The 13,949-nt window shown below is 37.9% G+C and overlaps 1 protein-coding gene across 2 annotated transcripts in view; it reads right to left on the bottom strand.

Moving 5' to 3' along the window:
• TM9SF3 (transmembrane 9 superfamily member 3) overlaps positions 1–13,949 on the bottom strand; it is a 74,125-nt gene that overhangs the window by 14,435 nt on the left and 45,741 nt on the right. For both annotated transcript variants that reach the window (XM_072626447.1, XM_072626438.1), the window contains exon 9: positions 8,111–8,241. In XM_072626447.1, the coding sequence (XP_072482548.1) occupies positions 8,111–8,241 (131 nt within the window). The remainder of the gene's footprint in view (positions 1–8,110; positions 8,242–13,949) is intronic.

Raw genomic sequence — 13,949 nt, forward strand, 5'->3', positions numbered from 1 at the left:
CACCAATTAAGTGACTTTTAGACATCTCAAAATGGAGGTCCAGTAGATATCTTAAATTCAATATGTCTTACTCATTACCTTTGCCCCTAAACCTTCCCCACCCCCCTAATTTCCCTCTCACCATAGAAGGCAACATCATCCTCCTAAGTCCCTCGAGGCTCTCAACCTAGGATTCATCCCAGATTCCTCATTATCCCTCGCTCCTTATATTGAATTTGCTGCCAAGGCCTGCCCAATTAACCTTTGTTACATCTCAAATACACTATCTTCTCTCTTCTGACATCTCTACTAATCTTGAGCAGGCCATCATCAATTCATACAGGGATTACCACAATAGCCTGCTAGTGTGTCTACCTCCCTCAAGTTTCTTCCCATTCTAATACATCTCCTTTCACCTATCACAGTGATTTGCCCTTAGCACAGTTCTGATCATACCATCTCCTCTACTCAGTAAACTCCAATGGTGCCCCCACTGCCTCAAGGATCAAATATAAAATTCTTTTTGATGTTCAAAAGTCCTCCATAACCCAGCTCCCTCCTATCTTTTTCCAGTTTTCTTACACCTTATTCCCTGACACATACTCTTCAAATAAGTGACACTGGCCTTTTTGCTGTTCCATGAACAAAACACTCCCTTCTCAGGGATTTTCTCTGGCTGTCCGTGATGCTTGAAATGCTCTCATTCCTCATCTCTCTGCCTCCTGGCTTCATTTAAGGCCCAATTAAAATCTCATCTTTTACAGGAACTCTTTCCCAACGTTCTTAATTCTAATGCCTTCTCTCCTTCAATTATTTCCTTTTAATGTGTGTGTGTGTGTGTGTGTGTGTGTGTGTGTGTGTGAGAGAGACTTATTTGCAGAATTTTGTCTGTTTGTCTCCTTCATTAGACTATAAGCTTCTAGAGGGCAGGCTGTCTTTGGCCGTTTTTGTATCCCTAGCACTTGGCACAGTGCCAGGCATGTCGCAAGTGCTTAATAAATGTTTTCTGAGTAACTACTGACTATGGTGGATGAGTTGAGTTCCCTGCCAAAAAATATCCCTTACAATTTTATCAATTAAAGATTTTTTTCCCTACCAAGCGAGTTGTTTATTTTTTGCTAATCAACCCCTGAGATAGCTGAGGGAATTATTAATCATTTACATGTTAACTATGAATCAGTTTGATAAGACTTTTTTCTTGATAATACTAATGGTAAGGTGGAAGTTTTGATGAAAGGAGAAAGAAAAGGGAAAAAGAGGCCATTTTGGAATACTAGAGAGACCCACCACTAGAAGATGGAGGGCTAAAGCAAAAGGAATCTAGTCGGGGGCGGAGCCAAGATGGCGAAGTAGAAAGACGCACATACACATAGCTCCGAACCCACAAACCACAGAACGGCTAGAGGGGACCAAGCCAGGGCGAATTCTGCACCCAGAGACCACGGAGTATTGGAGCGAGGGAGATTCCTGCTCCGGAGAGACCTGCGGACCTCTCGCGGGGGGTCCTTCGTGCTGCGGACTGGGCGCCGGGACGGGGAGCGGAGTGCGGCCCTGCCACGGCTGCGACACTGAGGGGAGGAGATCCGAGAGGGCTACGGGGACGGGATCTCCAGCGGCCACACGGGTCCCCCCACCCACAGAGGGACCTGCAAACCTCTCGCAAAAGGTCCGTCGCGCTGCAGACGCGGAGCCAAGCCTGGACCTGCGGCGGCGGCCGCGGCTCCGAGAGGCACAGATCTGAGAGGGCTCCGGAGGCGGGATCTTCAGCGGCGGCACGGGCCCCCCCACCAACAGGTGACTGACAGGGGTGGGTGAGAGAGTCTCTCTGGCGGGTTGAGATGGGAGTGGGGTGCCCCCATGGCTTGGGCCCCCCCGGGGAGGTGGGGGCTGAGAGGCGGCTGCAGACAGGGGCTCCCCAAACGGGCAGGAGCCTGGATCCATTGTGGAAGGTCTGTGCATAAAACCCCAGAGGGATCTGTGCCTGAGAGGCGGCCCTGCCCCTGACCACCTGAACTTAATTCTCACACTGAATAGCAGCCCTGCCCCCGCCAAAAATCCTAAGGCGGGAAGCAGCATTTGAATCTCAGTCCCCAAACGCTGGCTGGGAGGACCAGGAGGCGAGGTGGGTGTGAGGAGAACATTCAGAGGTCAGGCCACTGGTTGGAGAAAATGCCAAGAAAAGGGAAAAGAAATAAAACTATTGATGGCTACTTTATCGAAGAAAAGACACTTCCTCCCTTCCTTTCTGATGAGGAAGAACAATGCTTGCCATCAGGCAAAGACACAGAAATCGAGGATTCTGTGTCCCAGCCCACCCAATGGGCTCGGGCCATGGAAGAGCTCAAGAGGAATTTTGAAAATCAAGTTAGAGAGGTGGAGGAAAGACTGGGAAGGGAAATGAGAGGGATGAGGGAGAAGCATGAAAAGCAGATCAGCTCCCTGCTAAAGGAGAACCAAAAAAATCTTGAAGAAATTGGCACCTTGAGAACTAGCCTAACTCAGCTGGCAAGGGAGGTGCAAGGGGCCAATGAGGAGAAGAATGCTTTCAAAAGCAGAATTAACCAAATGGAAAAGGAGATTCAAAAGCTCACTGAAGAAAATAGATCTTTCAAAACTGGAATGGTACAGATGGACGCTAAGGACTTTTTGAGAAAGACAGATATCTCAGAACATACCGTGCAGATTCGAAAAATGGAAGATAATGTGAAATATCTTATTGGAAAAACAACTGACCTGGAAAATAGAATCAGGAGAGACAATGTAAAAATTCTGGGACTACCTGAAAACCATGATCAAAAGAAGAGCCTAGACATCATCTTCCATGAAATTATCAAGGAAAACTGCCCTGAGATTCTAGAACCAGAAGGCAAAATAAATATTCAAGGAATCCGCAGAACACCGCCTGAAAGAGATCCAAAAAGAGAAACTCCTAGGAGCATTGTGGCCAAATTCCAGAATTCCCAGGTGAAAGAGAAAATATTGCAAGCAGCTAGAAAGAAACAATTCAAGTATTGTGGAAATACAATCAGGATAGCACAAGATCTGGCACCCTCTACATTGAGGGATAGAAGGGAATGGAATAGGATATTCCAGAAGTCAAAGGAACTAGGACTGAAGCCAAGAATCACCTACCCAGCAAAACTGAGTATAATACTTCAGGAGAAAAAATGGTCTTTCAATGAAATAGAAGACTTTCAAATTTTCCTGATGAAAAGACCAGAGCTGGAAAGAAAATTTGACTTTCTAACACAAGAATGAAGAGAACCATGAAAAGGCGAACAGCAAAGAGAAATCATAAGGGACTTACTAAAGTTGAACTGTTTACATTCCTACATGGAAAGACAATATTTATAACTCTTGAAACATTTCAGTATCTGGGCACTGGGTGGGAGTACACACACACACATGCACAAACGCACACATACATAGAGACAGAGTACACAGAGTGAATTGAAGAGGATGGGATCATATATTAAAAAAAAAAATGAAATCAAGCAGTGAGAGAGAAATATTGGGAGGAGAAAGGAAGAAGTTATATGGGGCAAATTATCTCTCATAAAAGAGGCAAGCAAAAGACTTATTAGTGGTGGGATAAAGAGGGGAGGCAAGTGAAAAACATGAGGTCTACTCTCATCACATTCCACTAAAGGAAAGAATATAATGCACACTCATTTTGATAGGAAAACCTATCTCATAATACAGGAGAGTGGGGGACAGGGGCACAAGCAGGGTGGCGGGGAGGATGGAGGGGAGGGCATGGGGAGGAGAATGCAATCCGAGGTCAACACTCATGGGGAGGGAAAGGACCATAAGAAAATAGAAGTAAAGGGGGACAGGATAGGATGGAGGGAAATATAGTTAGTCCTATACAACACAACTAGTATGGAAATCATTTGCAAAACTAAACAGATATGGCCTATATTGAATTGCCTGTCTTTCAAGGGGAAGGGGTGGAGAGGGAGGGAGCTAAGGAGGTTGGAACTCAAAGTGTTAGGACCAAATGTAATGTTCTTACCACTGGGTAACAAGAAATACAGGTTAAGGGGTCAAGAAAGCTATCTGGTCCTACGGGACAAAAGAGAAGACGGAGACAAGGGCAGGGAGGGAGGATAGAGGAGAGAGCAGATAGGTCACAGGGGCAATTAGAAAGCTCGGGTTTGGGGGGGGAGGGGATAAAAGGGGAGAAAATTTGTAACCCAAAATTGTGTGAAAATAAATGTTAAAAAAAAAAAAAAAAGGAATCTAGTCACCCCCAAAGTAGCATGAGAACACTGAGCTCCTGATGAGCAAGTGATACAAGCAGAAGGGAGGCATGGGAATATCTAGATGCTAGAGCATTAAATAAAAGTTATTTGGAAGAGAATGGCGGGGTGGGGGAGAGACACAGAAAAAAAGAAGGAAGGAGGTGGTGATAGTGGGGGAAATGCAAATTACAGTAAGCAGGCTCATCAGTCATAAATTTGAAAACTTGAAAGATTTTTTTACAAGGACAAATCTTTAAACAAGCTGTGTAGCAAAGAGGCTTTATTATACATTAAACAATTAAAAATTCTTTTGGCATACTATCTACTAGATTTCTTTCTCACAAGTCCTCTTAAAATCCAAATCTTTTCCTACTTTCAACAGCCTATGGCTAATCTTAGGTATTTTTTTTATACTTAATTCTTTCTAAATTATCACTTAACTACAAAATTATTGCAAAGTAACCAATTACTGATCTGTGCCACTTGAGTTAGATGATCCCATGGTCTGGTTCTTCTAGCTCTAAAATTCTGATTCCCCTCCCCTCCAAAAAAGGCAAATTCAAGTACGTGAGGGTAATTCAAGAAAACTAAAAAAACCTAATTCCCTAAAACATTTAAATTACATTTTTAAAATGTTTCACTAATCACAAAGTAAAAAAAATACTGGACTACACTGATTAAACTATGTGCAAACAATAAATAGAGCTTATAACAGGGTGCAAGGAAGTATCACAGGCAAGGGGAACACAAAAACAAAATATATCTACCCTAAAAGAGTTTATGTTTGTGAAGAGAGGCCTGGAACAATGAAATTTCCTTTCATCAACATTTCAAATTATAATACAAATAAGAAACATGATATTGTAAGTACATGCTTAATTAGTACCAACATTTAGCCTTCTGTATGCTTGCTGAATCAATTTATTAAATTCTCTCTCACAATCAGGTTATTAAAGCAGGCTCAGCACAAAGAATATTATTTTCCAAATATAAAATCACCCTGAGAGTTGCTTCAAAGAGTTCCTTTTAGTATTCTAACTTCAGAACAATTTTGCTAATACAATTTTCAGTTATGTCAAAATCAAGACATAATGAGAAAAACTTTCAGGCTGAGTCATAACATGAGGGTTTAATTTTTAAAATGTCATAGGGAATAATATGACCAGCAAGGTTATCTTTAAGAAGCTGTTCAATTCCATACATGTTTTCTGGCAGACTGAGCCTAATGATTTGGAATGTAGATTCATCTCCTGTTCTGATATTTCTCTATATTTTTTATAAGCATCACTGTTTACTCTTCCCTTAAAAAACGTTTTAATACAAAAGAATTTAAGATATTTATTAAATTTAAGAAACAGTCTGATGTTTCCCTCAAAAACTTCTTAGACAAAATTCAAATATAAGCGCCCAGATACATCAGGACTACCTCTGAAGAAGCTCAATAATTAGAATATCCTATCAGTTCAGGGAACAAAAATGGGACTGATTCACCTAAGCTGTAGTACTGTCTGAAAACAGGAAATAAGTAAAATAAGATACTACAAATCTTCCCAAATCACTTTTGTCAACTCTAGCCCTCTAGTGGTTAGTAGAGGCTATGACCAGATTTCCATCAAAAGACCTAACTCCGAGGCCAAAAAAAGTGGCAAAGAGAAGGGCAAAATAGACTGGATACCAGAACCTCATGGTCTAGCTATAAAAATCTCTAATGATTTCCCAAAGACTTTTAACCACAAGGTGGGTTAATGAAGCCTTGAGAGACCTTGCCACAGGGAAACAACTAGAGCTCTTCAGTGTAGAAGCCATGGATTTTTATCAGCTCATCAGAATTCAGTGTTATGGGAGACAGTAATGGTTTACACAATCAACTACACATTTAAGAATTCAGTTTCTTGATTATTCCTGTCAGCCCCCACACTCCAAGCTTTTCTAGGTCTCTTAGTTGGGCATAAAGTAAATTGGGAATTAGTTTCTAATCAATAACTCAAACAAATCCAAGTATCTGCTTTGTTATCTCCCTGCCAGCCACATGATTCTTCATTTCTACAAAAAAGATTTGGTTAACTCTACTAATTCCCTGAATTGTCCTGAATGGAAATAATAGGGGAATTTCCTATCTATTCTGGTACAAACTGCTAGGAAAAAAATCCTCTACAGTGCCATACTTCACAATGAGCTTACCACAAATTTACCGGAATTGATGATGCCTAGCAAGTATTAGTTTGCCCTTTCTTCATCTCTTCCCAGGAAGAGGGAGGAGAGGAACACAAATACGTATATATGCAATACTTTGCACAACACTGGGCAAGTTACCAAAAACTTCCCCATAGATCATCTCATTTGAGCCCTATAAAAATATTCTAAAACAGAAAGGGCTGATACTATTCCTCAGTTCAAAGAAGAGAAAACAGATTTCAAAAATCCAAGTGATTTTCCTCATACTACAAAGCTAGTTAATGACAGACCTGGTACTTGAACTGAATTCTGTTTTCTTTTTTTACTCTATATCCAGTCATTTTTCTACTCCACCTCAACAGAAGAGACAGGAGAAACCTCTCAATCATGCATCAAAATTCTCAACTGGAGAGCTAAAAAAATTTGACTAATTAGCAACTATATTTGATAAAGGGTTCTGCTGCTCTAGAAGGAAATCCAGGGAAGGAAGCTATCAAAGGGGCTGTTACAATAAGTAAAATAGAAAGCTTGTACTATCAGGGCACTACATAAGTAAATCTTGAATGGAAGTATATCAATAACATTAAAATGAATGTCACTGAATTTGCACATTTTAAACCACAAAAAGCAGCCTTTACACAGAGAGGTGGAAAACAGAGATTATAGATTTACTTTAAGATCTACAAGTAGCCTCACTTTTCACTATTTCAAATGCTTCTGCTTGATCATATCTGATGGTCCCACAAAAAGCAAATAAAAAAGGACTTCATTTCTCATCAAGTAAAAATGATTTAGTATGTAATTTCTGTCCATCAATGAAAAAAGCTAGAATACAATAATAGATCATTAGCATTTCATCATACTCACAAAGACATAGCAAGTAGTGCCCAAAAGTAGCAACAACAAATTGGGGGAGAGGGGAGTAGATGTGGTCTTCAACTGTGATTTAATCAGTGTGGGGAACTCATGAGTGTTTTATATTTAACCCAAATTAGATTTCAACACTTCATAAATCTGAAATTTTATCATGTGAACACTCTGTATACTAACACAGATCACAACCCTTACTAACTTGGCAGATGGTCTCAAAGAGCTGCTGCAGCTGAAAATGAATCACCTGTATTCCTCAATCTAGTGATAAAAGTTCCTCTAAATTTGGTTAGACAGATTGTGAGACCATAGCTATAAAAATTCTACTTGAAGACTTTTCAGCAAGGTAAGACAAATCAGAGCTACTGCTTCTCAGGCAGAACCTTTGAAAACCTAATTACCTCCTCACTAATGTAGAGGTATCAAAATGGCAGTAACAGCTAACCAGGGGTGGGGAACCTGTAGCCTCAAGGATACGTGATCCTCTAGGTCCTCAGGTGCAGCTTTTTGACTCAGTTCAAATTTTATAGTACAAATCCTTTTATTAAGGGGACTTGTTCTGTGAAGTCTGAATTCATTCAAAGGGTCACAAGAGGACCTAGAGGGCTACATGTGACCTCGAGGCCACAGGTTTCCCACCCCTGGAATGGTCCCTTTTGCCCATTCAGCTTTCTAAGGAATGCACTTTAAGAAAAAAAAATATCCATATTTATCAAAAGATGTGAAAAAGAATTCTTTGGAGAGGAAGAAATTGGACAGGTCTAATACACATAAGAATGCTTCAGTCTTGACTTGCCAAATTAAAAATAAAATCTAAACAAGTTTTAAATCAAGCAACTTACCATTGTTCCAAATGGAATAGCTCTTGAAGCATGGTAATATATGGCTATGAAATTAATGAAGAAGGCAGTGCCACACACCATTGCAGGAACAAGGAAAGCCCCAACAAACATCTGTTTTATCCATCTCCTGCCTAAAAAAAAAAAAGACAATTTATTAACAAAATAAATAGAATATATAAATTATATACCTACTTAAGCACTAAATTACTCATTAAATTGTTAATGTCATGACCTATCAATCTTATTACCTAGCCAGTGTTCTAAAATGAAGGATTCTAGTCCCAATTCTTTCACTTAGTTAGCTATGCACCACTAGGTAAATTCACTTTAAGCTCTCAGGGCCTCAGTTTCCTCATCTGCAAAATGAAAGCCTGCAGGGTAGTAGATGTGTGGAGTACCTGACTAAATGCTAAGGTCCCTCTTGGATCTTAAAAGTCTTTGATTCTAAATACGTATTCCAAGTATCCAAAAGTATTTAAGAACAGACAGAGCACCAAACCTGAATCTAATGATTTAGATTCAACTCCCAAGTCCAAACAGTCATTAGCTATACAACTATGGTAAAGCCATTAACCTCTTAAGAGATTCGCTTTCTTCATCTGTAAAGGCAAACAACAGCACTGGAACACTCCCCCCCGATGAACTGTTATGATGGAAACACTGCAAACCTTAAGTGTCATAAATGCATGTTGCTACTACTACTATCTGTAAACAAATAGGTTACTTGGTATAACTTTAAGACTGAACTAATTTTTTTTTTAATTAGACAACCAAAATTTAATAGCTAATCATATTCATATAGTACTTGAAGGCTTACAATGGCATAAGAACCCTGTGAGGTAGGTAGTTCATGTGATATTAATTCCATTTTAGAGATTTACAACACTGAAGCATGATTGTACAGCTAGTGTCTGAGGCAGCTCTGAACCGAGATTTCCTGAGTATGGAGCCAGCTACACATCAAAATGTTTCTCAATCACATTTACGTCATATGGTTTAAAACACAAGAACCTTAGTACAATTATTAGAAAGCTGTCAATTCCATATAAGGAAGCAACAAAGAAGGAAGTGAATTATCACAGGAAAATCTCATATGCATGAAAGTGGAAGGGACAGACTCAATTTTAATATCATCATTAATTCAGTAAACTACATCTACATAGTCACATGTGGTGGCCTGAGCAGAAAAAACCCCAGGAAAGGTGACTGATGGACCTTATTTTCTTTTCATTGCTTTTTAAAAAAATTATATTTCTATTCATAGAATACAATTTGAAATCCTGACAATCCTGCATATATTAATGATTATACCTTTGAATTCTCTCCCTGCTTTATTTCTACTTTTCTAACCCAACTTTGAGAAATTACTAAAGAAGTATGGAAAAAATCTGTAAAGGGTTTCTGATAAAAGGCTCATTATCAACATAGCTGCGTGATATAAATTAAATCCACACAAATGATCAATATTGTAATCCACATAATATTATAATATATTACCAACAAAACAGAGTAGGAAGACATAGAAAGAAAAATTCCATTTAAAATTAATGCTGACAGTATAAAATATTTGGGAGTCTACCTGCCAAAAACACACACAGGACTAATATGAACATAAGTAGGAAAACTCTTCACACAAATCAAGACATCTAAATAACTGAAGAAAAGTTCATGGGTAGGTCAAGTCAATGTAACAAAAAAGATATTACTACCCAAATTAATTGATACCAACCAAATTACCAAAGAATTACCTTACAGAATTAGTAAAAATAATAGCAAAATAATCTGGAAGAAAAAAAGGTCAATAACATCAAGGCAATCAATGGAAAAAATATGAAGAAAGAGGCCTAGCAGCACCCAAACTATGCTACAAAAATGTAATTGTCAAAACAATTTGGTACTGGATAAGAAATTGAGTGGTTGATAAATGGAATAGCAAGCAAATGAACATAGTCCCCTGGTGTTTGATAAACCCAAAGATCCCAGTTTTGGGGGGGAAAACTCACTATTTGATAAAAACTGCTAGGAAAACTGCAAAGCAGTGTCGCAGAAACTAGGCACAGACCAACATCACACACTGAAAGTAACAAAAGCTCAAGATGGATGCTTGAATTAGATATAAAGGTTGAAATCATAAGCAAATTCGGGGAGCATGGAGGAAATTACCTCTAAGGTCCATGGCTAAGGGAAGAGTACATAATCAAACAAGAGACAGAATCTGCTCACAGGAGGTAAAAATGGACAATTTTGACTACATAAAAATCAGAAGTTTTTGCATAAACAAAATCAATGCAACTAAAATTATAAGAAAAGCAGAAAACTAAGGGGGGGGGGGGATCTTTACAAGTTTCTCTGATAAAGGTCTCATTTCCAAGAATACAGGGAACTGAGTCAAATTTATAAAAATACAAGCCATGCCTGATAAATATTTGACCGAAAAACAGTCAAAGCATATCAACGCGCAGTTTTACAGGAAGAAATCAAAGCAATCTATAGTCCCATGGAAAAAATGCTCTAAATCACCAATAACTAGAGAGAAATGCAATTTAAAAATACTCTGAGATACCACCTCACATCCATCAGATATGCTGGAGGGAATGTGAAAAAATACTAATTCTCTATTGGTGGAGTTGTGAAGCATTCTGGAGGACAATTTGGAACTGTGCTATGAAACTCTGCAATACTGATGTACTGGGTCTATACCCTAAGAAGATCAAAGAAAAAGGAAAAAAACCTACATGTATAAAAATATTTATAGAAGCTCTTTTTGTGGTGGCAAATAACTGGAAATTGAGAGGATGCCCATCAATTGCACAATGGCTGAACAAGTTAAGATACATGAATAAGATGAAATATTATTGTGCTGTAGAAATGATAACATAAATAGATTCAAAAAGCTTGGGAATACTTACATGAACTGAGCAGGACCAGGAGAACAATTTACATATTAGCAGCAATAATGTAAAGATAATCAACTGTGAAAAACTTGGCAGCTCTGATTTACACAATGATCCATCTCAATTCCAAAAGACTTTTAAATGAAAAATAAGAACTGATGAACCCAGAGTGCAAACTAAAAGCATCTTTCTTTCTTTTTCTTGTTTTTTTTTCCTTTTTGGAACATGGCTAATACAGAATTTTTTTTTACATAATTTCTTATTTATAATGGTTTTGTATTTCTTGCCTTCTTAATGTATGAGGGAGGGAAGGGAGATAATTTGGAACTGAGAATAAAATAAAACTGAATTTTAGAAAAAGAAGATATTAGAAAATACCTGAGAGTATACCTGCCAAAACAGACACAGGAACTACATGAACACACTTTTCATACAAATGAAGTCAAAACTAAACAAATGGAGTAATATTTATTGTTTCTGGGTAGAGAAAGTCAAGTAATTAAAAAAATGACAGTTTTAGCTAATCTATTCAATGCTATCCCAATTAAATTATAAAAAAAATTATTATATTGAGTTAGAAAAAATAGTAACAAAGTTCATTTGGAAGAACAGAAGGCCAGGAATTTCAAAGAAACTAGGTAAAAAAGATGTAAAGGAAGGAGATTCAGCAGTATCAGACCTTAAACTATATTATGAGGCAACAACATTCACTGTTGAAGAGCAAAATGGATTATTTTGATTATTTTAAATGAAATTTTTCTTATATAAATAAAACCAATGTAGCCAAGAACAGAAATGCAGAAAATTTAGAAAAAATTTTCATAGCCAATCTCTCAGACAGAATGTGATTGTGATGGAATACTACCGTGGCACATAGGAAACGATGAACTGCTTGATTTAGAAAAAACAAGGAAAGACTTGGCCCTATGAAGGAAGACGTTATGTACTTCCAGAGAAAGAGAAGAGAAGTGGAAATATGCATAATATGGTCTTACACACTGGTATGTGAGTATATATGTGTATGTTTATAAATAGCTATATACATATGCACATATATGTATGTACGTGTGTGTACACACATACGCACACAAAATTGTAGCCTTCTCTGGAGGGGTGGGGGGATAAAGTAAAAGAGCATAGCAAGAGAACAAAAAAAACTAGAAGGAAACAAAGAAAAGCTGGGTAGTTTTGAAAACAATGTATAGTATTTATTATATAGGTTCTCTTAAAATGGAAATTTATTGTTTTATAATGAATACTTTCTTATGTTCTGCTGTGTACGCGGAAATGTTCTTTTTATTCCTCTTCTCATTTTGTATTTGTTTAAAATGAATAAAAAATTTACAAAAAAAGAGGGGAGGATATATTTTTTGGACATAGCCAATATGGTAATTAATTTGGACTATGAGGGGGTTTTGTTTTCTTTATTTTTCATCAACAGAGGTAGGATGTAAGGAGAGGAGAGAAAATAATTTTTGTTTACTGAAAACAAAATTAAGCTTTAAAAAAATTCAGCACCAAAAACATTAAATGAAACAAATTATTCCCTCCCAAACTGTCACCTAACACAAAAATAAAATCTGTCGTTAAGTAATAATGGCAATCAATTCCTCTGTTCTACTTTCAATTCCTTCCTAACATTTCTCCCTCCATCTATTTCCCACACTCTTCTGATTTAACAGTATATGTTAAGCTCTATGCTCTTTCACCCCCTTTAATATACAAACTGCAATGGATATATTCAGTACAGCTTAGCAAGCAAGCCATGGCAGAGCTATACTCTAGCAAGATAGCCAAGTACTTAAGTACAAAAATCTCTTTGTAGGGTACCCCAAAAAACCTGGAACTGGTCCAATTCCAATCTAGCCCTGGGTTCAACCCTAGTAGACCAGGGAAAAGTTCTAGGATTTACCTGGAATGAGGCCGTTGGGACAATCTTTAAGTATATTCAAGCACTGGCCACTTTCTAGACTGGGTACAATACAGGGTAAGGCCAAATGTTCCAGTACCACTAGACCTAGATTGCCTAGAATAACTTTCCAAATGTCTTAAAATCCTGGGCCTGAGTCTGCTATATCAGCACTCAAAGGTGGTAGATCTAAGGAAGAAAATTCTATGTATACTTCTATTCTTAGCAAAACAAAAACAGATTCTTTTTTCCAAGTAGAAAAAGTTTCCAAACGTTCTAGGTTTGCCTTAGAGTATCCCATCAGCTAGATACTTGACAATCTGAAATTTAGATCTAAAATAAAATCTAGATTAGAAAAACTCAGGAATGTTATGGTGCTGTAACAGAGGGTTGACACAATCAGAAGTATCTAAAATGCCGCTTCTATTTTAATCATTACTCTTTCCATCATTTGGGGGAGGGATGTTGGGGGTTGGAGTGGGCAGGTCGGGCAGGAGGCTAGCAAAGGAGATACAAAAAGATTACTAACTAAATGCACATTGGAATTTAGTCCCTAATTTCTTAAGTACAGAAAAGATCCTACTATAACAAACCCAGGAAGGCTCAATTTAGTGTACAAAGGTAGATCAGTGAATGTCAGTACCTCATGAGCTGAATGATTCAGTTATCACAGACTCAGAGAAACTGAGGATTGCAAGGGACTTCTAAGACTTTTTCATCCAAGAATCCCCTCTCTAAGCTATCTTCAAAACAAGCTCACATAAAGGTCTAGCAGGAAAGTCATACAATAATTAGCTCTCTTTGATTCTTTCCTGAAGACCTCAAGTTAAGGAGAGCCCACTAGATCCAGAGGAAGCTTAATAAATTTGGCACAGTTATAATTGTTAAAAGTTCTTCCTTACACAAAGTAAAAATATGACCTTCTGAAACTTCAACCACTTATTTTGTATTTGCATATAAACTAAGATAATATGCTAGATTTCACAGTAATATAATTACTTAAATTCCAAATACCTTGTATTGAAAATGTCCATCT

The sequence above is a fragment of the Notamacropus eugenii genome, chromosome 1 (assembly GCF_028372415.1).
Source record: "Notamacropus eugenii isolate mMacEug1 chromosome 1, mMacEug1.pri_v2, whole genome shotgun sequence".
NCBI lineage: Eukaryota > Metazoa > Chordata > Mammalia > Diprotodontia > Macropodidae > Notamacropus > Notamacropus eugenii.